This window comes from Quercus robur, chromosome 11, assembly GCF_932294415.1.
Source record: "Quercus robur chromosome 11, dhQueRobu3.1, whole genome shotgun sequence".
NCBI classification, from domain to species: domain Eukaryota; kingdom Viridiplantae; phylum Streptophyta; class Magnoliopsida; order Fagales; family Fagaceae; genus Quercus; species Quercus robur.
In genome coordinates, this window is record NC_065544.1 from 37,855,626 (window position 1) to 37,880,433 (window position 24,808).

At 30.8% G+C, this 24,808-nt stretch overlaps 1 protein-coding gene across 3 annotated transcripts; it reads right to left on the bottom strand.

Moving 5' to 3' along the window:
- Positions 1-10,913: 10,913 nt before the first annotated feature.
- LOC126706108 (PI-PLC X domain-containing protein At5g67130-like) lies at positions 10,914-16,106 on the bottom strand. 3 transcript variants are annotated; one of them, XM_050405381.1, is made up of 10 exons: positions 15,922-16,106; positions 15,762-15,830; positions 15,549-15,671; positions 15,306-15,443; positions 13,439-13,537; positions 13,000-13,303; positions 12,495-12,718; positions 12,316-12,402; positions 11,928-12,103; positions 10,914-11,349 (listed from the first exon to the last, which is right to left on the bottom strand). In XM_050405381.1, the coding sequence occupies exons 1-9, from the start codon at positions 15,925-15,927 to the stop codon at positions 11,936-11,938; spliced, it is 1,218 nt and encodes a 405-aa protein (XP_050261338.1). In that variant the 5' UTR covers positions 15,928-16,106; the 3' UTR covers positions 10,914-11,349; positions 11,928-11,935. The 3 variants fall into 3 exon arrangements, with proteins under 3 accessions (XP_050261338.1, XP_050261339.1, XP_050261337.1); XM_050405382.1 differs by lacking the exon at positions 10,914-11,349 and adding an exon at positions 11,518-11,772; XM_050405380.1 differs by lacking the exon at positions 10,914-11,349 and having other exon boundaries at positions 11,518-12,103.
- Between the last annotated feature and the right edge of the window lie 8,702 nt (positions 16,107-24,808).

Sequence of the window (24,808 nt, forward strand, 5' to 3'; positions counted from 1 at the left end):
TCATATATAAATTGTGACAAATAGAGAAAAAATAGTGAGATTATATGAAAGTGATTAGTAATTATTTTATTATGCAAGATCACGTGTGATTTATAAACTGTAACAAATAGAAAAATAGTAAGTGGTGTGAAAGTGACAAATAACTGTTCTCTTGCACAATATAGTAGTAGCTTTTTTTAAAGGAAAATGCAAACCAATGACCTTAAGACATAGATTTAAAAACCATTTTTAAAAATATTTTATTAGAAGAATGATAAAATAATTATTAACAATTTTTTTATATTTCTTATAAAATATAATTTATTAATAATTATATACGCAACCTTTTTTTTATTGTAATAATTAAATCAGTCTTGAGTCATGAGTCTTGACCATACCCACTGTATTTGTTTGTGCTGTGTGTGTAAGTGTGTTGTCTCCGTGGCTGGCTATTCACCCTACGTACGGAATTCCAAGTCTCCCCTCAGTGAACATTATCCAATGGGTTTACCAGTTTTAGTTTTGAGACTCGAGAGAATATCATAGATATGTGTGCCTCCTCTATTATATATATTTATTTTACACGAACAACAACATCTATGACATTAGAATTTATTTAGATACTAATATTGCTGAATCTAGATATCGTATGGTGTGCTATGGTGTAGATTAATGGATAATGATTTACCTAGAAAGCTGGTTTGATGATAAATGTAACAGTAGTCGACTTAAAAGGGACAAGTTTGGACGGTTTTGTGATCTTTTTGAAGAAAGAATATACTCTGGTTTGTTGCACTTAGTGAATTTATTAATAAACCACTTTTGATACAACTTTTAATATAACTTGGGTAAGAAATATAAAAAAGTATAAAAAAAATCGTTACTTTTTTTTTTTCTTATAATTTTTTTTAAAGTATTTCATAAACAAATATTTTTAGGCGTTTGTTAATTTCATAAACAAATATTTTTAGGCGTTTGTTAATTTTTCTCAACATATAAAACAAGTAAAATATTTTTATTTTTCATTTTTGTTTAAAAAGATTTAAATGGAAATCTTCCTCTTTTTATCTCTTTCTCCTCTTCTTCCTTCACTCCTTCTTTGTAAGCTCCATTAGTTCACTTTTATTATATTAACTACTTAGTCTTATCATTATTATTTAATACGAGACTTTTAAACCTTTACTATTTAACTAACCACATTGTTCAATATAATAATTTTGATTGATGTCTTACTTTGATAATAAAATAGCACAATCATAAAAAACAGATGTCATAGATTGAAACTCTATAAAAAAAAAAAAAAAATTTGAAAAAAGACATTACTCAACATGAATATTTCAACATTATCATATTATTGGAATGAAAAATCACATAACTAATTGATTAGCTAATTGGTGTGGTATTACTGGGAGACAGAATAATTTCTCCAAATCGCCACTAGTCAATTTTAGGTAGAATATATGTTGGGGTAATGGGGTGATGGTCATCTTTGTAAAAATTTAAATCTGAATTAAATAGTCAAGCAAATCTACAGTACATTAATTATACCATATATATATATATTAAAAAAAATTATTCCGCAACCTAATTTTCTTAGGTTTGAGTTGATAGATCCTTTAAAAAGCATATAATAAGTTCATCATGTTTAATAAATAATCAATTTAATGGTCACATCGGAATCCAAATGAGAGAATTTCTCTCCCCAAATGTAAATTTTTATTTTTTTTTATATACCCCATTATGTTATAAATTAAGAATCTCGTCTAAAAAAGCTTCTCAATGATACAGACATCATATATTCCTTTTTCATTTGTCTGCAAATTGACAATCAACTACCTGTTAAAGTTCACGCTGAGAAAGAAAAATAACCCTATAATCTAAGGAGTCCTTGTCACATTTCTTACTTTGGTTTTAGACTTTTAGACTTTAGTACATGAATTTCAGTTAAAAAAAAAAATATACATAAAGCAATGATTTTATTAGAGTGATACCGACTACTTCCATGCGTTGTTTGGACAATATATAGCAATGAAACTTGAATTTGATTCGATAGAAATTCATAGAAATGCAAAGAAATAGTAAAAGGACTTGTTGGATTGAAATTTTAGTGAGCTATTTCAAAGTGTGGATTTTTTTTTAGTAAACAATAATACTTATTAAATTTCACATGAAAATAATAATATTAGTGTTTTAAACCGAATTTATAATATATTACATAACCAAAGTACAATTACAGAATGAACCTTTGAAGTGTGTATATGATTGTTCGTTTCCCACTAAAGCAAATTTTCAATATTCTAATGACATAATGTCTTGTAATGAAGCACCAATCATGTTTTGACATACCACGATTAAAAACAAACTATTTTCATATATATATATATATATATATAAAGTGTTTCATAAATCACTTTAATGAGATTATATCTTACCAGTTTAATTGATGGATGACGGAGCTCCTCATGTCATAGTTCATATTAGTAAGAAGCTCATCTCAAACTCTAGAATCTACCTTTATTAGGAGAAATTACAATTTATATTCTATTGTTTACTTTTATTAGTAATTTTCAAGGCACCCATTAGAGTGTAAAGGGGAAAAACCTAGTTGGCCTTGTGATTCGGCCTAAGATTTTTATCTTTTGTGGTCCTCTAAATCAAATAATTGATTCTACTTTCCACGTGTGTGGTCCACACATCCAGCACGTGTCCATTCTCATTGTGATGCTGACGTGGTCCATAACCAAACATTTTTGTCAACCTCCTCTTTTTTTTTTTTTTTTTTTTTTTTTTTTAATATGAAGAAACTAATACTTTCTATTTCAATAAGGCTAAGAAAGGTAAGAGTTAACTATGCCCTAATGCATTAATTTAGAAAATATTTTATGGAAAAAGAAAAAAGTAATTGATTTTTTTGACATTTTTTTAATTTATATTTCTCGTTAAATTAGTATAAAAATTTTCCTAAAATGATTCATTAATAAACACCTTTAAGAACACCCGTTGAACCGTATAAGTAATAACACAAAAATTTTCATAGTTGTTAAGATGATATATTGTAATTAGTATACGATATTTTTTTGGCTCCTGATTAGTATACAATATAAATCATGTTATTGACAATGAGACCCATATAAAAATAATATTGCACTACTCACAACTTATTATTTTAACAAATTGTAAAATATCAATTATATTGTATGGCTACTTTTTCTATATGGTTTTATGGCTCTCCATGTCGCCTTTAAAGAGTTCCACCCAAAAGCTAAGATACAAGGAAAAGTGTACATGTTGATAAAAAATTTCAACCAAATATAAAGTGATTTTGATTTGATATGAGACCATTTTCTAGCCATTCTTATTCTTATCAAATGTATAATCTTTATTACTATTAAACATAACTTTTTATTTCTCTTGGATAGATTTTTCACCTTGAAATGGTTGGCGGAACATTTTCTATCTTATTATGGGTGAGCCAAACAAGGCATGGTTGGCACGCATGAAAGAGATAAGGACGAAATCCACCTCAACAAGCTAGAAAGAGCCGAACTAGCTTATGTAGAAGAAAACATTGACTATATCTTGACAAGATCGTATCTAGTGAAATTCATGTATGGCATCAATTTTTTTGTTAAATTATTAGCATAAAAAGGATTGTTAAATTGTGGATTATTTGAAGTATAGACTAATCTTATTTGATTTTTCTTCCTCTTTTTTACACTATTTTGATTTCCAATTGCAACTAATGAAGCTAACTGAGATCATTGGACTTAAAAATGTTAGGCTAAAGTGCAAACTACAACATTAAAGTATAGAGGTCTTTAGATTTTACATAATGAAATTTTAGAATTTATATTTTACCTCATAAGGCTACAATTTGTTTGCTTCAACAGCTTTCGATGTTCATATTTTCTGTTAAGTTTCACATAAACTTACTATGCTTGTTTAGTTCTTTTAATAAAATGATGCCACATGGCATAATGAAAATAACGTGATATTATTTTATTGGACAAGCTAAACACGTATGACAAACTTACGTAACATTTAGCAAAAAATATAAACAGAGAGATTACTAATGCAAATGAAATATAAATTCAAAAAGTAAAAGCCAAATTTTGAAATTCTAAAATATAAAATCTAAAGACCCCAAACTTTAGGATATAGTTTACTCTTTAACCCCACGTTTACTATGGTTATCCTAATCACTAACTTAGTTGTATTTAAACTATAATATAATGAAATAAAGCTAACCTATTTTATTTTTATTTTATTTTTATAATTCTTGGCCCCATTTGGCCATATAATTGGATGTTCCCGAAGGGATTGGGAGACTGGTCATAGGTACTAGCCAATTAGAAAATATGGGTTGCTTTCAAACTTGGCGACTGTTACCCAAATGTCATATCTTATAATGATGTGCATTTAAAGTGAGTGGGAAATCTATACTCCAATCACGGAAGAAATCGGTGCCCTTTGTGTAAATGAACTCATTATCCAACTAATAATTTATAGTTTTCTCAAACCAAAAAAAAAAAAAAAAAAAAAATTATATAAATAGTTGCCATTGGACAAAGACTATACTCATGTGCGACTTCTAGAAGACCTAGATGCACTAATTATTGTAAACATGTTTTCATAGAAAATATTCGAAGTCTAGCTAAATATACTATTTACGTACGTGAGGTTCAGGAAATTTAGGTTTTCTATTAGATTTATATTCTGTGCATGGGCATTACCAATTACCAATTTTTTGATTTTTTTTCCATCATGTTTCTTTTTTTGGGTCAGGGCACAAATACAATAAAACTAAATATAGCTAATAGCTGGGTGAAAACTACGTGAATAGAAAGCAGTTCATGAGAAGAGACACTATAGCTGGCATGTTGTTATCATGTTTGTAAGGTTCATCCACAAATTGTTTTCAAGAATAAATTATAGAAATACATGAACTTTATTGTCATATATAATTTTTTTTTTTTTTTTTAAATTTCTATGGCTACAACTTCAAGGATGACCCTAAAAATGCCATCTAATTAATCTCAAAACTTATTTTGGTCTTGTTATTTGAAAATGTGGCCCTATGACTTAATGACATTCTGTCCATTCATTCGAGTTTAGATCCAAAGATTAAATCCCCAACTAAATACAAGTAAGCTAGAGCCAATTTCCATCCCATCCAACCACAATATGTCGTCAAAGCGATTTATGAGGGCTGTATGTGTTTCTCAAATGGATTTGTGATTTTTACCTCAAAAAAATTTTGTGGTTTTCCTTTTTCTGATTGAAAATTTCCCTTCAAAAAAGGTTTATGAACTTCTATCTTCAGGACATTGGCTTATTTTTCGATAACTTGTAATTTAATTAAGAATTAAAAACTAGTATGACAAACGTATTGCAAACTTCCAAAACCGCAGGAGGCAGATTGCAGTCAATTATTACCAAATAATAATAATAATAATAATTTCAAGAATAACAAAAAATTTAGCAACAGAATGAACTTAAATGAAAAGCATTAAAAAAAATCTCCTAATTAAACAAAACTCGCAGCTAGCAAAATACAAACTTAAATGAAAAGCAGTAGAAATAAACCTCTTTAGCCAGAGCATAAAATTGACTTATTGTTACATGGTGAATAGGTCATCTTTTATGAAAAAGAAAAAAAGAAAAAAGGATTTGGTAACGTGAATAGGTCATCTTTTATGAAAAAGGAAAAAAAGAAAAAAGCATTCGGTAACGTGAATAGGTCATCTTTTATGAAAAATATCCTTTTAAGAAACCAATAGAGTAGGCATCCAGTGGCTCAGTATGTCTAACCAAATTTAGAAAGCTCATAACTTTGAAGGCCATGACGATAGCTTTGTGTTTGCTTGTCAATTAATCTTTATCTCACTGGTGAAATATTTTTTTATTTCACGAGACACGTAACTTCAAAATCTACCACAATAGAAAAACCATGATACATGCATGGACTAAAAGGTTAAAAAAATGTACTGATGTTGAAAATTTTTTGGTCAGTGATTCCCCCTATATACCTATAAATCTATATTCCATTACTTAATGCGTGAGCAAACTTAAATAAATGAGATTAATGTCTTTGATCAGAGTGCTTGGTCAGAAATGTGTAACCCAAACTTCTTACATTTTAATCTAACCTTACTTACCCTTGAATTGCTAAAAATTAAAGAAATTAAGGTGTCTTGAGCCGTGCACATAATCTTATTTAAGCATCAGTGCCCTTGATTTACGCTCTCATTTATCTTAAAAAAAAATCACCACACTCTTGAGTTTTGACTCTTAACCCTAACTAAAGGTAGCAGTTGAGCGATTAAGTAAAATTATATGTAGAGAAAAGTTAACGGATACCTTAAAAGAACTTTAAGAAATTTTTTATAGCAAAAAGAAAAATTAACTAACTTTTTGGGCAGTTTTCTTTTATATATTTATCATAAAATTAGTATTAATTTTTTTTAAAAAAATAACCCATTAACAAATACTTTAAAAACACCAATTAATCAAATCTAAAATATAATAAGTTTGAGCCAACCTAGAAATTAGAGAGTCAAATCTAAAGATAGGCCTTTTCAATAGGCCCAATTGAATCCACTAAAATTAGGCCTTTTCAATAGGCAGAAAGACTATAGGTTCCAAGGTAATTTTATAACTCAGAAATAATTGGGCCGTTGCTATACTTTTTGGAAAAGCTGAGGTTAATGATTTTTTTTTTTTTTTTTTAACATGAATTTAAATCTTATTATATGATTTATGTCATTTTTGTGTCGGCTGAAAGTAACATCCTAGCTTAGGAGGAAGTATACTTTGTTTCGGGTGTGTGCTTCCTCCCACTCACAACTGAGTGGGTCCCACTAATTGTGAGAATGCATACACCCAAAATGTGGTGTATTTTTTCCCAGCATAACTAAGCATATCAATCATTCTTAGAACTTAAACATAGTTTAATCAAAATATTTTTAATATATATATGTGTGTATAAATGCCTTTAAAAAAAATTTGGTGGCTTAGGGAATATGTTCTCCATTTTTACAGTAAATCAACAAAATATTATAGTTTTTATGTTGATGAGAATTTCAAACTTGATGTAACATAGCTTTCCCCAAGGAATAATTTGCTCATCTCCATTGAATCTAGCTTGTGCGGCTATTGTATGTCGTTGAGAATTTCAAACTTGATGCAACATACCTTTCCCCCAAGGAATAATGTGCTTATCACCATTGAATTTAGCTTGTGCGGATTCTTTTAAAATTAAAATTAAAAAAGGCTTGTTCGGGTATGGCATGTCTTATTGTTTATCAAATTAGTTTCTTATGGAGTATTAATAATTTAATAACATTCACAATTCCCATTAAAAAAAAACCATTCACAATATTTTTGTTTTTGAGTTTTATATGTTCCACTCTTGATTATGTGAGCATCAGTTTGAAGGCTCTCCACTCTCCAAGCAAGCAAACCCATTTGATTACGTCACTATTTCCACTAGGGATTTTAGTTTTTATTAAATTTGAAAAGGGCTTTCAAAAGTAATACAGATAACTTTTATTTTATTTTATTAGTTTTATTAATGCTGAAAACTAACACTGGATATACAATTTTCATATCTACTATATATGATGAGAATAAACATGAAATTGTCACAAACCAACTACCGCAGTTCACTTGTCTGCTACACCAATAATTAATTAAAGGTACAAAGTATTTCTCCAAATTATGTTGAATTAATTACACTATTCTTGTAAATTAAATTTCATGATTTATTAAATTATTTAAATTAGTCATATGACTATTAAGTATGATGTATGTGAAAAGCCACAAGAAACTAAACATGCTTCAAGAGATGATAGCCCATAATTCAAAAAGGAGTTCCTGAACCCACAAGGAAAACTTTAGGACTACCAATGGCATTCCTAAGACAACTAAGAGATACTAAAAACTCTATTTCGTGTTAGGCACAAAATTAAGCTAGAAAATATGGAAAAGTAAAAAAACCCAAAATTTTGCAAAATTGAGAATATTACAAAATCACAACTTATGGTCTCTTAGGGATGTCCATTATAGACGAGAAATTATTCTGATTTAATTGAAAGTTTTAACAAGAAGGAAAATAACCATAAGTAGCAAAAATGACTAATTATAGGCCTAAAAAAAGAAATGTGCGTGAAGAAGCAACATAGGTCATTGCCAAAGGGCAATGAATTCTAAAGCTCACAACAAATCTCTTTAACTCACCAAATTTCATGTAGTTTCCGTTATTAGCTCTAATGATTTCTACACTTCTTATGTATTAATTCATGACAGTCTCTCAATTCAAAGAAAGTCTGTATTGTTCGTTCTACATCAAAGTAGGTTATATGACTAAAAGTACATGCATATATTTTTTTAAGTTGCATTGCTGTGGGTTGGAGAAAATTTCCTCTACATTAGCTCGGAAGAAATCTGTGTCTTGGATTCATGCACCGTCTGGATGGTAGGACAGCACCAATGATCTAAAGTAGGTCATGCTACACAAGTCATGTTATTGCACATAATGATCATAGTATATAAACTTAAAAATTCACCACGAACTGTAATAATCTCCTTCTGATTCTTATGATATTCACCAGTTACTTTCACTGTTCTGGTTGACCATTATTTATATTTAGAATTTTGTAAGAGAAGAAAAGTAAGGGGAACTGAGATTATAGTCATCATGTGTTTCCTTAGATGCTTTTGAAGTGAAAACCACTATCATTTCCGCAAAGAACTTATTTTGGCCATTTGGTGATGAAAAATGGCCTTCAATTATGATAAAGCAACAAACAGGAAATAAATTAATTGAAAATAAAGACAAATTCAAAATGGCATACTGAGAATATTTTTTCTTAGTAAGAAATTAATGAACTTAAAGATCTATCTGAATTCAACTCCATTTGTGAGCCCAAGGCTTAGGGTCCCTTTTATTTATAGATTTCTGAACTCATAAATCAGTTTTGGTAAATGGATTCATCAAGAAATTTATCGGTACTGAAACAAGTCATTCATTGGAATAATGGATCTCTCTCTCTCTCTCTCTCTCTCTCTCTCTCTCTCTCTTGTGGTTGCCCTGGCCTTAATGTAACATATCACGCATTAATAACCCTACAACACCATTCTGTAAAAATGACCTTAGGTAGTCATGACACCCACAAACTCACAACTAGATAAGTCTCCCATCAGTAGCCAATATTCTTCCAAGTGAAGTCCTTAATTTCTGGTTCTCTCATCATTGATAGTCCCATATTTATATTATATATATATATGGACTTTGTTATCCTTTCTAATCATGAACCATTAAGCCTTAGTGAAACTTGCGTATGGACTGCACCACTGAGTTGAATTATACAGAGTGCACTAGTTCACTGGCGGCAAAAAGTCAACACAACATTAAAGCCATCGAGTAGCCTGACTCCTTAGCAAGTAGGTCTATCATATAGAGTAGTACCCTAGGAATTAAAGCCATCCTCACTCTGCTTAAATACCATGAAAAAGTTATAAAGTCAAATGCCTTCATTGGGTCATTACATAATGTTGATTTCAATATTTAACAAGTTGAGTGTTACAAGACGTGCAGATGGAGAGGGGTTGATTGGTTGAAGAAGGAAAGGATCCCCTCCAATAGAATCTTTGGATGCTATCTTATTTTTAGTCAAATGTGGTGATACTTATTTTATTTTTAAGTGCTACACGTATTATATCTATATAAGAATTTGAGAGAATTGGAAAATTTAATAAGAGAAGATCTACATATATAGAGCGAACCTTTTATAGAGTCCTAAAGTCCTAATCCTAATTTGTGGCAGCTAAGATCTAGGACCAGGAGCATGTAAGTTGTACTGAATTAGATGCTGTTTGGTATATCATTTTAAACACATGTTTTCAATTTTTAAATAACATTACATGCATTTCTATACACTTTTTCACCTACACTTATTTCCAAAAAAACTGAAAACTATTGTTTAAACACACATACCAAACGGAACTCTTTGAAGCTTGCTTTTGCATTATGAGTTGTTGACCTCTTATCATGAATGTGTAAGGGTTGGGTCCAGCATTCTTGTGCATTGGATCCACCGTGATATAGACACGTGACAATTATTTGACATGTGTCAAAATCTCAACAGGTTCAGTGCATTAAAACACTAAACCCAAGCCAATTTTGTCATGAATAACATGATTTAAATTAAATGAATATCCTTTCATGTAATCAAAACTTTCAAATTAATGAGGATAAAAAAACTCATTAAAAAAAAAAAATCACACATTAAAGTGAACATAACTAATTCATTGAATACCAAGAAGCAAGAGCCTCACTTATAAGAAGAATTAGGTTTCAAATCTCCCCTCTTTATTTGTTAAACCCCCCTCCCCCCCCCCCCTAAAAAAAAAAAGCTCAATGAAAAAAAATGAAGGAATGTGATACACAAACCTCTAAAGTCTAAACTAGGATTAATCGATTGGATTAGAAATATTGCTCTACATTTCGGCTTGTGAAACACTTCACACAATGCAAGCCTGAGTTGCAATCAATCTCTTAAGCATGTTTCTCCAACTTGCTAAAGATTGAAATCAACTATAAAGTCTTATCAAAAAATGGCCAAAACTACATGCTGGTTATGAATTCTCAACATGAATTTCTCTTTACTGTTATATCGTATTCAAAATTATATCATATGTTACATTCTTACTTAATATCATTTTTTAGTATTCTTAGTAATAGTGCTATTTTAGGATGTTTCTCAAAAAAAGAAAAAAAAAAAAGAAAAAAAAGAAAAGAAAAAAGAAGAAGCTATTTTAGGTCTTTCTCTACCTATTTTTGTTCTCTCAACTTAAATCAAATTACTCCCTTTAAGTGCATTAATCATTCTCTCTTGTAGATAACCAATCCATCTCAAGTGATTCTCTCAAACTCAAAAGCGATGGGAGTTCCTTGCCTGGGAATAGGATGATCATATATCTAATTACAAGCCATACTTCGTAACTCTAGATTGAGTTCTCAAATACCTTAGCCCTAGATTGAGTTCTCAAATACCATTCTTCTTTTTTAGTAAGATAGTAAGATGGCTTCTGTCCACCAACTTAGATTAATCCATCACAAAACAGGCTGCCCAACTTAATTAGACATGATGATTCTTTAATTTATTATGACAAGCATGTAATACCAATCGAAACTAATCCTAAATATAAGTTACTTTCTAATTTGAAAGACGATCTTAAAAGCAAACAGAAAATAATGCTTCAAAATGAACAATCACATTTCAAAATGACATGAAGAAAAGGCCACCGAAACTCTCCGAGACCACCACAGTTGAACTGGTCTGTGTGAAAGCGTCCAATTTGACAAACCTGTTATAACAAATAATGAATTTTTTTTTTCTTCTCTTAATTAGTGATTAAGAGTGACATTAAAATGTATAATAAATGGGTTTTTTTTTTTTTTGAAGAGTATAATAAATGGGTTATCTTAGTCTCGGTTAGTTTCCTTTTCTTTTCCATGAAATTAATGCAGAAAAATATCACAGGAAATAGTAATACATCTATATTTAGTAGTACATCTTTAATTTATTATGAAAAGCATGTAATACCAATCGAAACTAATCCTAAATATAAGTCACTTTCTAATTTGAAAGACGATCTTAAAAGCAAACAGAAAATAATGCTTCAAAATGAACAATCACATTTCAAAATGACATGAAGAAAAGGCCACCAAAACTCTCCGAGACCACCACAGTTGAACTGGTCAGTGTGAAAGCGTCCAATTTGACAAACCTGTTATAACAAATAATGAATTTTTTCTTCTTCTCTTAATTAGTGATTAAGAGTGACATTAAAATGTATAATAAATGGGTTATCTTAGTCTCGGTTAGTTTCCTTTTCTTTTCCATGAAATTAATGCAGAAAAATATCACAGGAAATAGTAGTACATCTATATTCACAATGACAAGAACAGGGCTGAAAAAGCAGTCCCTAACAGCCACCGCAATTGAAGTGGCTTGGTATTTACATAACCAAAGCCAGAGTCATGTGCTACTGCTGCAGGTCTAGCCGCTGGGGCAACTTTTGCCTCAGGAATGTCACATACTCCAAATGTCACATTTGCCTGCATGTATAATCAAATTTTTATAAGTTAAAATAGAAATTTATCATAGCCTTCCATTTTAGTAATCTCCTATTAAGTTGTGACATTTTATCTTTATTAGTTCTTTTCCTAGTCAAACATTATCTTCAAGCATGTTGATGATTTCTATACTAAGACAATCATAAGAGAATTTGAAAAGAATTGGAACTAAAAGTAGGCCGTGCCAGGCAAACCTTGCAATTGGCAATATTTCCACACCCACAAACTAAGTGGCCATTTGCCACATCCGTTGCTTCTGGTGCACCACCACCATCACTCCTCTGAAATATTCATATACAAATGAATTACACTTAATTTTATCTATTTGCTTTATTAGCAAGTTGATTTTAAACATAGTATCCATATGCCATACCTTGTAAAAATCAACAGTAATGAAGTTGGGCCATCGTTTACCGGCCGCTGCATAGCAGGTGTTCACCATGCTAAGCAATGGAGCTGAATTATCCTTACAAGCTTGAGTTACATCTGGCAAATCTCGGAAAAAGTTCACTAGGATCAAAGACCTTGATGTTGAGTTCATGGGAGGTGATTCTGCCCGATTAGGACATGAACCAGCTATCATTCCACCTTTCCCATCTGTAGTTTCAAACCTCAATAGAATTAGTTCTCATAATTGAAATTGTGCATAACTTAGATACAGTTTCTTATATGTTGTACTTTAGATTCCCCAATTAAATATAAACACATGAATGCATTGAAATTAATTGTTCTCCAAAAAATGACATCGTTTACGCTACATTCCTCAATACAGTCATGTTTTGAATTTAATTAGCACACCTAAGGCACTATACCTAAATTTGAACTTAGATGTCCTCAGCCAATTAAAGTCATAGAGGAAGAGAATATATACAACTCACATTGGTTTTCTACCACATATCTCCACTCGTAGGCAATCCCTTCAGAAGCCTCCTTAGATGCTTTTGAAGTGAAAACCAACAAACGCTGATTTTTCTGGACCATATCATCTACTGTTGGCCAATCTCTACCATTTTGTGGCATTTGAGATACAGGAAACCAGTATTTCCTCAGGCCAGCAGCATCAAACACCTTAGTCAGGCCCTTTGGTGATGTAACATAGTCTTCAATGAAAATGGTGACAATCTCTGATGGGTTTGCATCAAGAAAACTTTGGATCTCTTTGAGAACATTGATGGCAGGTTGCTGGTGAATCAGTTGTCAGATTAACTATGTGTTTAAGAAGACTATATATGCAACTCTAAAGGATAAAACTTAAGAAATTTCTGGAAATGGTCCTCAAGTCATGTGGTTCCCAGGCACCAATTCAAGCAAACTTACAAAAGCTGTGTAGTTGTAGCACTGGCCACCAAAGGAGTGACATAGCCAAATGTCATTGTTGAAGTCATACATATCAAGCATCAACCCTCTAATACCATCCTGCAAGAGAAAATAACTTCTAACAAAGGCTTATCAAACTAAACTTCAATTAAAAAAAAAAAGCAAGAAATTACAGACTACTTCTCTTTGATTTAGAAAGGCTTAGGTCAAGTTTTTAAAATTCCTGAAAAGACCCATTCTAAAAAAAAAAGAAATCAGAAAATAGTAGAAAATTGCAAATGACTAATCATACTATATCACAATCATACAAAATTACCTCCAAAAAGGAACCAAAAGAGAGAACATCAGGGGCACACTATTGAGTACCCACTGAAGTTTTCTTGGTTATAAAATAATTTGAAGTCTCAATGCATATCTAAATCTTGTAATCACTTTAGTCAAAATAATTAACCCAGAAATAATGTTCTTTGTATTTTGAAACCTCAAATCTTACATCAATTGGTGCAGCATAGTTGCGCAGAAAGTACTCAACGGTGTTGAGCAGAAATGATTACATCCCTCGGATTGAATAATTAGTGTGCAATTGTGCTCTGGCAATAGATAATCAAATTCCTTTTCTCCACTAGGTTAAATTTTCATTATTGGCAACTAAATTATTCCCTAGTGGATGTGGTCTATAATTTTTTTTTTTTTTGGGTCAAAGAAGTGATCGTTATACTTAATAAACTAGGCAGGCATTAGGTATGCTTTGGAATCAAAAGGAATAATTCCACTTATTATAAATTATATGGACAGAACATAAACATTAGGTATGCTTTGGAATCAAAAGGAATAATTCCACCTTTTTTTTTTTTTTTTTTTCTCTGGTAACAGAACACCAGTATTTAACATTTTCTAAAGGCTAGACCATTCTTGGACAAAAAATTTGTGGATGCTTCCTTCAGCAATACTTTACCACCATTGATAGAAAAACAAGCTGTAGAGCTTTTCTTTGTATGAATAAAAGACAAGATTATTCTCGTGGTTCAACTAGAAAGACGGAAGCTGATGATTCATCAAAGTCTATCACACCTAATGCACTATGAATGTCATGTTATTCTACACAAGTAGGTAAAAGGTTTTCCACCGTCATAATTGTCACATGCTTTTTCCACTAAGCAAAATTGGACCTTTTTATATGAACAAGTTCAAGTTTTTCCTTACAAAATTTCTTTTTGGATGATTAAAAGTGCTTTTGGGGTTCTTTCATAGATCATAGTAAACAAAAACTTAAAAAACTAAAATTAGTGACATTCCATGTGTCAAACAAATCTTGTTGTCCTAACTGAGTAGGTAAAAAGAAGAAAGCTAACCCTGACAAACCTCATAACTAGTTATTCAATTCATATTAAAAATCCAACTATGCCTTTAGTTGATGAATTAATTATTCTAATAAATATAAATCCAACTACTATAGTTCAATTGAAAGAATATATTCCCACATGCAACACATTTCCTAGAACCCCACACACATTCAAACACAAATCCTGACCTTTCAGTTCCCTCAGTTTCACACTCAGGTTGCTCAAATAAATAAAAAAAGTTTCACACTCAGAGAAAAAGACATTTCCTTTTCTTAAAGAATAAGTAAAGGAAAATCACACATTTACATCAGGGGACATTTTGGTCTTTCAACCATACTAAAACCTTAACATTTCCGGCAACTAAAATCCAACACACTGAGACAACCGACAACTACCCACCGCCACCGCCAAAAGAGCTGTCTTTGTTAAATGAAAATAAGGCTGCATTTTCTTTTCTTTTTCCTCAAATTTTCCCGAGAAACAAACAGAATGAATAAGAGAAAAAGAAATAGAAAGTGACATACATTGAGCTGACTTGTAATAGAGTCTTGCTGGTTTGTAGGAGCAAGGATTACAGAGCCTGTAGCTGACTTCTGTCCCAGCCTAGCAAACGAGTTGTGTGTTGTCAGCCATGAATACTGATTAAATGGTAACCCTTTCACCTAATCAAAATGTTCACTTTCACATTCAAATCGCACAAACAAAGTCCAAAACACAAAAAGAAAAGCAAAATTACAAATGGGGTAAAACGTATATATTGTATGGACCTTAGAAGTGGGACTAATAGGTTGGATCCGAGTACATCTTGGTCGAACATTGCCGTTTGTTACACAAGTCTCGCAGTGCAACCCAGAGCCACAGTTACTGTCTGATACGCATGTCTGTCCCTCCTGTTTAAAATGAAAAAATAGTAATAATATATAAAACAAGAGAATTTAAAGAAATACTCATCACTTTTTATCAGTGGATGAATAGAATACCTTGAGAGCAGTAGAGCAACCAAAGAGAAGAGCAATTAAGGTAAAGAGAGTGGTATAGATAATGGACTTCTGCAAGAGAAAACAGAGTTTAGACATGCTCTTAGATTTATAAGGGAGCAAGAAACAGAGAAGCATGAAGAAGAAGAAGAAGAATGTTTGCCTTCATTTGCTTTGGTTTTGGATTTTTTTTGGTGTGAGACAGAGATATGTGGTGTGGGAAACTAATGGGAATGTCTCAGTCTCTACATAGACTCTTGGATTTTAGCAATAGTAGGAGTATTTATTACGATTCAAGAGGAAATGAGGTAGAAGAAGACGTGTGTGATTAGGAGACTCTTGGGTAGTGAAGTAATAAAAGATGCAGGTTTTTTATTTTTTTTAATATGATATAGAATTTCTGCTCTCGCAAGATGTAACTGTATATGTAAATGAAAACTCTCTTTGAAGACTTACGTTTCAGCTCTAATCCTTTACCTTTCATAATAAGTACTTATATTTATGGAGTGACTATTATATTAAAGATTACCAATGGTGATGCAAATCTTTTTTTATGTGCAGTTAATACGTATTAAATTGTTAATACTCAATGCCGTGACTATCCACTGTTAACCAAGGGAATAGTGCCCATATTAAGGAGAATATTTTGTTTTTATAATTGAAATCATTAAATAGATACATTTCTTTTTTCTTTTTCTTTTTTTTACGAGCCCTTCTTGTTCTTCACGGGTTAAATCTCTTTGTTTTTATAATTTATTTTTCTAATAATTCAAAATAAGATATATCTCTTTTTTTCTTCTTTTATTGGTTTTTTTTTTTTTTTGGGGCATTATAGACGTAAAATAATAAGGTCAGTGGGTCACAATAACTTGTTCAATCCCCATCAACTAATAACTATTGTCAACAATTATTTGTCCCAATCCCAACTATTATTGTCACGTTCAGTTTAAAGGAACGCGTTGAGAGCTGACACTATATATATCTGTATGTACTGCACCACCCAAAGATGCCCTTTTATTGCTTGTTCTGTAATGCCATGATTTAAAGGCAACTAGCCTACTATAAATTACTAGAGCGGTCGGATTCTGATGCTAGGCAGTAATGAAAGCGTAAGGAAAGAGTCTAATAAGCATTATTTGTATGTTCTCGTCAGTTCAGCTGGGTAGAAATATGGAGTTAAATGATTAAATTTATTATATATATATATATATATATATTTTTTAATAGTTTATATTTTAGAATAATCGGTAATTTAATATGATATTAAAGTAAGAGATTTGAGTTCAATTCTTATCTCCTCTATTTGACCTCTAAAAAACCAAATAATCTATGATAAAGTCTCTTATCATTGTATGAGAGATTTTGGTTCAAACTCCGCATACATAAAAAACTAATTAGTATATTTTTTATTATTTTATTGAGTTGTTTATATTATTTTTAGTATTACTACTGTAAATGATCTAACTTTAACCAAAAAAAAAAAAAAAAAAAATTTTTTTTTTGTATTTTGTTTTTGTTGGTAGATGATTGCATCTTAATGTATTAAAAAATAATGATTTTGTGTATTTATAATTTGTTAATACTATATGAATGCCTATTTGAAGGTTTTTTTTTTTTTTTTTCTTATACTCTGACTCCTTCTCACTTAAAAATTAAAATCTTGGATCCCTAATTTTCTTAGAGAATTGTATTAGTTCATCTACCCCAACAAACAAACAAAACTTTGTCCTTATGAGAGAAGTACCCTCACAATTACAAGTCACAAGCAAACGCTGCTTTGCCAGGCACGTTTTACTTACTCAATAGCCAAAAGTCATACCCCAAATTCTACCCCAAAAAACAAAAAAGAGTCATGCCCCGAAGCCCAACACCAGCCCCACACGTTCTAGACACTCATCCTCAAGTTCACTCCAAAAAAGACTCATACATTGTAGGAGTAGGGCCAGTTAATGAGTAATTTTTTTTTCTTTTACTTGGAGGCCAAAGTAAGGGTGTAAATGAATACTATTAAGGAAAATTTAATAGATGATGTAAGAGAATTGATTTATGAAATATTTTTAAAAGTTTTTATGGAAAAACTTTTACACCTTGTTATGTAATATCATGATTTAAAGGCTACTAGCCTACAATTAATTACCAGGGCAGTCGGATTCTAATGCTAGGCAATAATGAAAGCGTAAGGAAAGCGTTTAAGAAGCATTATTTGCATGTTCCCAAAAGCTTAACTAGTTAGAAATATATGGTTAAATGATTAAATTTACTATATATATTTTAATAGCTTAACTTTTGGAATAATTGGTAATTTAATATGGTATCAAAGCAAGAGATATGAGTTTAATCTTTATCTTCTCTACTCTACCTCTAAAAAACCAATTAATATTTGATAAAGTCTCTTGTCGTTGCATGAAAAATCTCAAGTCAAACTCCACCTACATAAAAAACTAATTAGTATCTTTGTATTATATTATATAAAGAGTAATCATTATAATTCTATTACAAATTTAAAATTCTATTGTATCTATTTTTTTTTTTTTAAGCCTTTCCTCTCACTTTTTTATTAGCAAATTACGTCCAAATTTCCCTTTCATTTTCTTTAGGAACGGACCCAATTGGGGTCAAAGGCCCCCCCCCCCCCCCCCCCCGCGGTCCATTTTTTTAAAAACTTATTATATATATAATTTTTGTAGTTGCCCCCCTTCCGAAACCTTAGGCCCCCTCAAACTAGTAACTATCCAACTCAAAAACTTAACAAAAACAATAAAAACATTCACAATGGTGATTGTATTTTAGCAAAAAAAAAAAAAAACTATTTTACCACATAAAAATCAAAAAACCATGTGTTATTAGAGAAGGTAAAACTAATTGTTTTGCAATACAGAAAATTGGTATAAATACCAGTTGATCGTAGCAAGTTGTTAAAAATAAAATACAATATTTTATTAAAATTATCTCTCTACCTTCAATTAAAAAACTCAAATTCCCTCTCTTCCTTATTATTTTAATGAGTTGTTTATATTATTTTAAATGAAGTGGTAAAAAAAATAGAACATTTGATATTGGATGTATTGTAAATGAAGTGGTAAAATGGATAAATTAATTTTTTGAGATGTTAAAAGCTAAATTTTTTAGCACCACTACTGTGAATGCTCTAACTTTAACAACCAAAAAAAGAAAAATCCTGGCCAACCTAGTTTTAAAAAAACATTATTTTGTTTTTTATTTTTTTTGTTCTTCATTTTTGTTGGTGGATGATTGTATCTTAATGTATTAAGAAACAACGATTTTATGTATTTATAATTTTTTAATACTATATGGATGCCTATTTGGAATTTTTTTTTTCCCTTATACTCCGATCCCTTCTAACTTGAAATCCTAAGTCCGTCCCTAGTTTTCTTAGAGAATTGTATTAGTTCATCTACAGAAGTTGCCTAATGTTGCGTATCTATTATTCCTACACAACAAACAAAACTTTGTCCTTATGAGAGAAGTACCCTCACAATTACAAGTCACAAGCAAACGCTGCTTTGCCAGGCACGTTTAACTTACTCAAAAGCAATAAGTCATACCCCAAATTCTACCCAGAAAACAAAAAAGAGTCATGCCCCAAAGCCCAACACCAGCCCCACGCATTCCAGACACTCATCCCCAAGTTCACTCCAAAAAAGACTCATACATTGCAGGAGTAGGTCCAATGAATGAATACTATTAAGGAAAATTTAATAGATGCTTTTATGAAATATTTTTAAAAGTTTTTAAGGAAAAATAAAAAACAACTGATTTTTTTATAATTTTTTTATATTTTTCATGAAATTAATATAAAAAATTTCCTATAATATCCTATTAACAAATACACTAGGGCAAAAACCATATTATTATATAAATTTAAAACTAAGTGCCATGTATAATATTAAAATGCATTTAATATTGAGGGGGCAACTAATATGTTCTAATCGTGGGTTTCAATTAATCCAATTAGTAAAGTCTTTGATGGCTGAATAAAATATTTGGATTCAATCTTTATCTACACTAAAAACTAATTGATATCTTGGTTTGTTGATAAAAAACTATCATTACGAGCGAACATCATAAGTTAAAACTTGCTTAAAAAAAAAAAAAAAAAAGTTCTGCTCTAGCTTCTGATGCTCCTTGTCATGATACTGCGGGCCTTCTTTCTAGTACTGAAGTTTGCTGCACCTTTTCGTGAGTTTTCTTGCCGAAGTTTTTTAAAGAAGTGTTATAGTGCCGCTCACGCATTGTTTGTCGTAGCCCAATCTAGGGAAGATGCTTCTGTTTGGTTAAAACTTAAAGGAGTCTCCAGTCTCCACGTACATTTTAAATTAAGCCATCTTTTTCTTATGTAAATGATGATATACCATCTTCTGTTACGTTAAGTAAAGCTATGGTGTGTCCAGAGTCTTATTCCGGTGTTTCTAATCAAGACGTCCCGATTCAAATCCCTTCTGTCTTAACAATTAAATCATAATAGTCCTTGTTAAAACTTAAAGCTATGGTTTTGGATTCCATGAGCACAAGGCCATAGCCCCAAGGACTAACATGGCCATGGTTTTGTCCATGATGACAATTATTAAGCGTTTTCACACGTACATTATCACTACAAAAGATCAAGTTTAGTTGGCCATCCTTTTTCTTCTAAAACGACGGTTTCTTAAACTGCCACCATAAGTGATTTATTGCAGCAGTTTAGAAACCCCCTCAAGGCCATCACACCCCCCTAGGTATTTTTTGTAATTGGAAAATGTAGTAATCCTAAATTATAATAAATGCTCTAAATTAATTCTTACCCAAAAAATAGAAGAGTGTCTGTGAGCGCGTGCTTAGAGGCTAGTATAAGTATAATATAAGTATAAAATTATGGAAAAAATTACTTCTAAGTAATATGTAAATAATAGGCAAAATTTTAGGAATAAAAATACTTAAAACATTTTTTTTTTTAAAAGATTTAAATGTAAAACAGTGTTGGCATATTATTAAAATACCTATAATATTGGGATTTTTTTTTTTGGCTTGAAGTTGTAAAAAAATAGGAAACCAACGTTGAAGGACTCACCACCCTCAAAAAAAAAAAAAAAAAAAAAGTTGATGCAAATTTATTAACTGAGAACACGTAACACTTGATGCAAATTCAAAAGGCATGGTTTGTTTGGAGTCTTTTTGTCTTTTGGTAAGTTATTTTGGATCAGATTAAATTTTACCAATTTTAAAAATTTAAAAATTTTAAATGAAGTAACATTTTAAACTATCAAATATAAGATATATTTAAGGGTGTAAGTTGTTACCCCTAAAAGTTAGTCTATTATTTATTTAGAAGCAATTTTTAGTACAATTTTAAAATTCTATCTTTAAAGATAAGTTCTCCAGTATCATTCTTGCTTTAGTGTCTAAATAAGAGGCAAAATTTTAGGAATAAAAATACTTAAAACAATTTTTTTTTTTTAAATTAAACGTAAAACAGTGGTGGCATATTATTAAAATACCTAAAACATAGGGATTTTTTTTTTGGCTTGAAGTTGCAAAAAAATAGGAAACCAACGTTTATGGATTTTTTTTTTTTTTGTATATTTTTTAGGGTGACATATCAACAATAAATTTTATCTTTAAAGATAAGTTTTCCAGTATCATTCTTGTTTTAGTGTCTAAATAATAGGCAAAATTTTTGGAATAAAAATACTTAAAACAATTTTTTTTTTTTTTTTTTTAAATTAAACGTAAAACAGTGGTGGCATTTTATTAAAATACCTAAAACATAGGGATTTTTTTTTGGCTTGAAGTTGCAAAAAAATAGGAAACCAACGTTTATGGATTTTTTTTTTTTGCTTGAAGTTGCAAAAAAATAGGAAACCAACGTTAAAGGACTCGCCACCCTCAAAAAAAAAAAAATGATGCAAATTTATTAATTGAGGACACGTAACACTTGATGCAAATTCAAAAGGTATGGTTTGTTTAGAGTCTTTTTTATCTTTTGGTAAGTTATTTTGGATCAGATTAAATTTTTCCAATTTTTAAAATTTTAAATTTTAAATGAAGTAACATTTTAAACTATCAAATATAAGATATATTTACAGGTGTAGGTTTTTACCCCTAAAAGTTAGTCTATTATTTAGAAGCAATTTTTACCACAATTTTAAAATTTTATGTTTAAAGATAAGTTCTCCAATTCATTCTTACTTTGGCAAATTTGTGTTTATAACAATTGCTTACGAAATAATCAAATGTGCAATGAAAGGCACAAAAAAGGAGAATATTAAAAACCATCAAATGTGCAATAAAAGGCACAAAAAAGGACAATATTAAATTTCATAACGTAGGATATTTACAAAAAATGTTTCTTAACAACTACTTGATAGAATGACTACCACTTCGCTGACCCGAATTCATCCAATGTGTCTGCTATGCAATCTAACCAAATTGTTGATATGTCACCCTAAAAAAAATACAAAAAAATAGAGAGTAAGGCTTAAATGTAAGAAAAACAACAAACAAAAATAATAAGAGGAAGAGAGGGCACCACTTAGAACACATACACTAAAATAATGAGTGAAACCCGATAACCACAAAAAAAAAAAAAAAAAAAAAGACAAATCAATATATATCATTCCTATTCTTTAAAAAATAGTCATTAATTAGAGAAAATACTTAAACAACCATCAAACTGACCAAATAAAAGAAAAAAAAATAAAAAAAGATAAGATAAGATAATGATATGGAAAGGATAATGATAACAAAGTGTAGTCCTATTTTGTAGGCACTATTTTACGTGGGAGTTTTTTTTTTTTTTGAGAATCTAATTTTTTTTTCCCTTTTAGAATCTAAATCATGATAAAATAATAAGTTTTTGTTGGAGATAAAACAATCATTTTTTATAAATTAAGCAATAATTATCCTATTCCCGAAATCTACCACATAAATTTAATTTCTCATTGGTAAACCAACACATGGAGAAGAACAACTATTACGTGAACTTCTCAAGAGGAAAAACATAACTTTTCCATCAAAAAAAAAAAAAAAAAACTAAAGAAAGAAATCCCTCAAAAAAGTAAAAGACTACAAAAAGAAAAGATATAAGACTAAAGAAAAAAAAACTGTAAAATCAACTATTACGTGAACTTCTCAAGAGGAAAAACACAAACGTACAACACTACTATTTAGATCCCTCATGAGATGAGATTAAGGAAAACAACAAGCAAAACATGGCCAAATATAGAGAGAAATTGAAGTCAGAAAGAGCTTACCTCAAATCTATATGCTATTGTTGTTTGTAGTGAAATGTGAAGCAAAGAGGTGAGCGAATGAGATTAAGGAACACACACAGAAAACAAAAAAAAGAAAAAAAGAAAAAAGAAAAAAGATCCCTCGTGAGATGAAATTAAGGAAAACAATAAGCAAAACATGGCCAAATAGAGAGAGAAATTAAAGTCAGAAAGAGCTTACCTCAAATCTATCTGTTGTTGTTATTGTTGTTTGTGGTGAAATCTAAAGCAAAGAGGTGAGTGAGAGGAGTTTCTTAATAACAGTGATGATAATGGTGAAAAGAAGAATAACGCAGAATTGAGAGAATTGAAGAACTGAAGAAGAAGTAATTTGAGTTTGAAAACCAATGTGAGTGTACTGGGAGTGTGTTCCTATTTTGTAGATAGTGCTTTACGTGGAAGTTAAAGAAGCATTTTTACCAAGTTTTGCCCCTACTTAAAGATAGGCTGTAGGGGTATTTTAGAACAAAAAAAAAATCCGGTCCAAATAGGTGCAACCCCTTAAATAGTAGTATAGACAATTACAATCAGTTATAGCGCGTTAAAACAGATGCAATAGATTTTTCTAAAAGGTTTATTGTGACGGTTAATAACTACTACGACTATATCTTAAGACCAAAATGTTGTTAATTTTTTTATATCTATATATTAAGAGGATTCAATAAGTTAGTTATAATTTCAAAAAATGTCAAAAATACTCATAATCTAATTAGATAATCCTTATTCTTAAAAAATAAAAAATGAGATTAAAATTGTAATTCAACAAAATTAAAAAAAAAAAAAATTAGCACTCTCTCTATTTAAATATATCTCATGCACGTTTGAGACATTTTTTTTCCTAAAACTAGGACACACTAAACCTAGTAGTTTACTCTATTTCAAATTCTAAATTTTAGTTTCTTAAAAATCAACTTATGGCATTATAGGGGCCTTTTGTGCGTTGGGCTGGGCTGCCTCCTACGGTAATGGGCCCGAATGTTTCTGAGTAAGAGAGTTGGGGCCGGTCCAATTGTAACTCAACTTGGGCCAGTTTGTGCATAAACTTATGCCTTGTCTGTCAGGAGTAGGCTTACGGCAAGCAGAACTATTCCAGATGAGTTACGACAGGCAGATGTAATAATAATAACCAAAACAAAGTATTCTGCCTATTTAAATAAATGGCTAAGTAATCCCTACTTATAAAACATGATTACAGTCGTGATAATGCCATTCACAAAGAAAGTAAAAGAGAAAGAAAATAATATGAACTAATCAAGAATGGGCATAAATCAAGTTTTAAGTTTGGTTCGCCGAAGCAAAGCCAAAGAGGGGAGAACGCCTCCTCTCAATGCAAATAATCTCTCAGGAAATAATCCTGTCATGGGGATTAATAGCTTTGAGAGAGTCGGACCTGAATTGTTATTGCCCAAAAGGAATCCTTGTTACGTTTTGGAAGAAAGCAGGATTTGAAGGGGGAGAGAGGGAAACCGACCTACTGGTGCATGCCCATTGTATTATCTCTCTTTGTTCCTCAATTTCCTCTCTTTTCTTCTCTGTTTTCTTTCTTATCTTTTTTCTTTTCTTTTACTCTGTTTTCTTTTTACTCCGTGAATATTCTGTTTTTCGATCCTTTTTTCAGGGCACGACAAGGGTCCTTTTATAGTGCCTGCCGTGGCCTGTTTTTACCACTTTGCCCCTTAACCTCCTTTGTCTGGTCTAGGCGTACTTGCCGACCACCAAAGGTGTGTGACACTTACCCTCGCCAGACAAAGGCAGGTTCGTTTCATTCCTCAGTCTACCGTA

Bases quoted from the DNA above. Each gene is read 5' to 3' on its own strand.
- LOC126706108 (XM_050405381.1), bottom strand. The intron at 15,444-15,548 runs GTCCATACAATA...CATTTTGATTAG, and splicing joins CTATTAGTCCCACTTCTAAG to GTGAAAGGGTTACCATTTAA. The intron at 12,719-12,999 runs GTGAGTTGTATA...TTGAAACTACAG, and splicing joins ATATGTGGTAGAAAACCAAT to ATGGGAAAGGTGGAATGATA.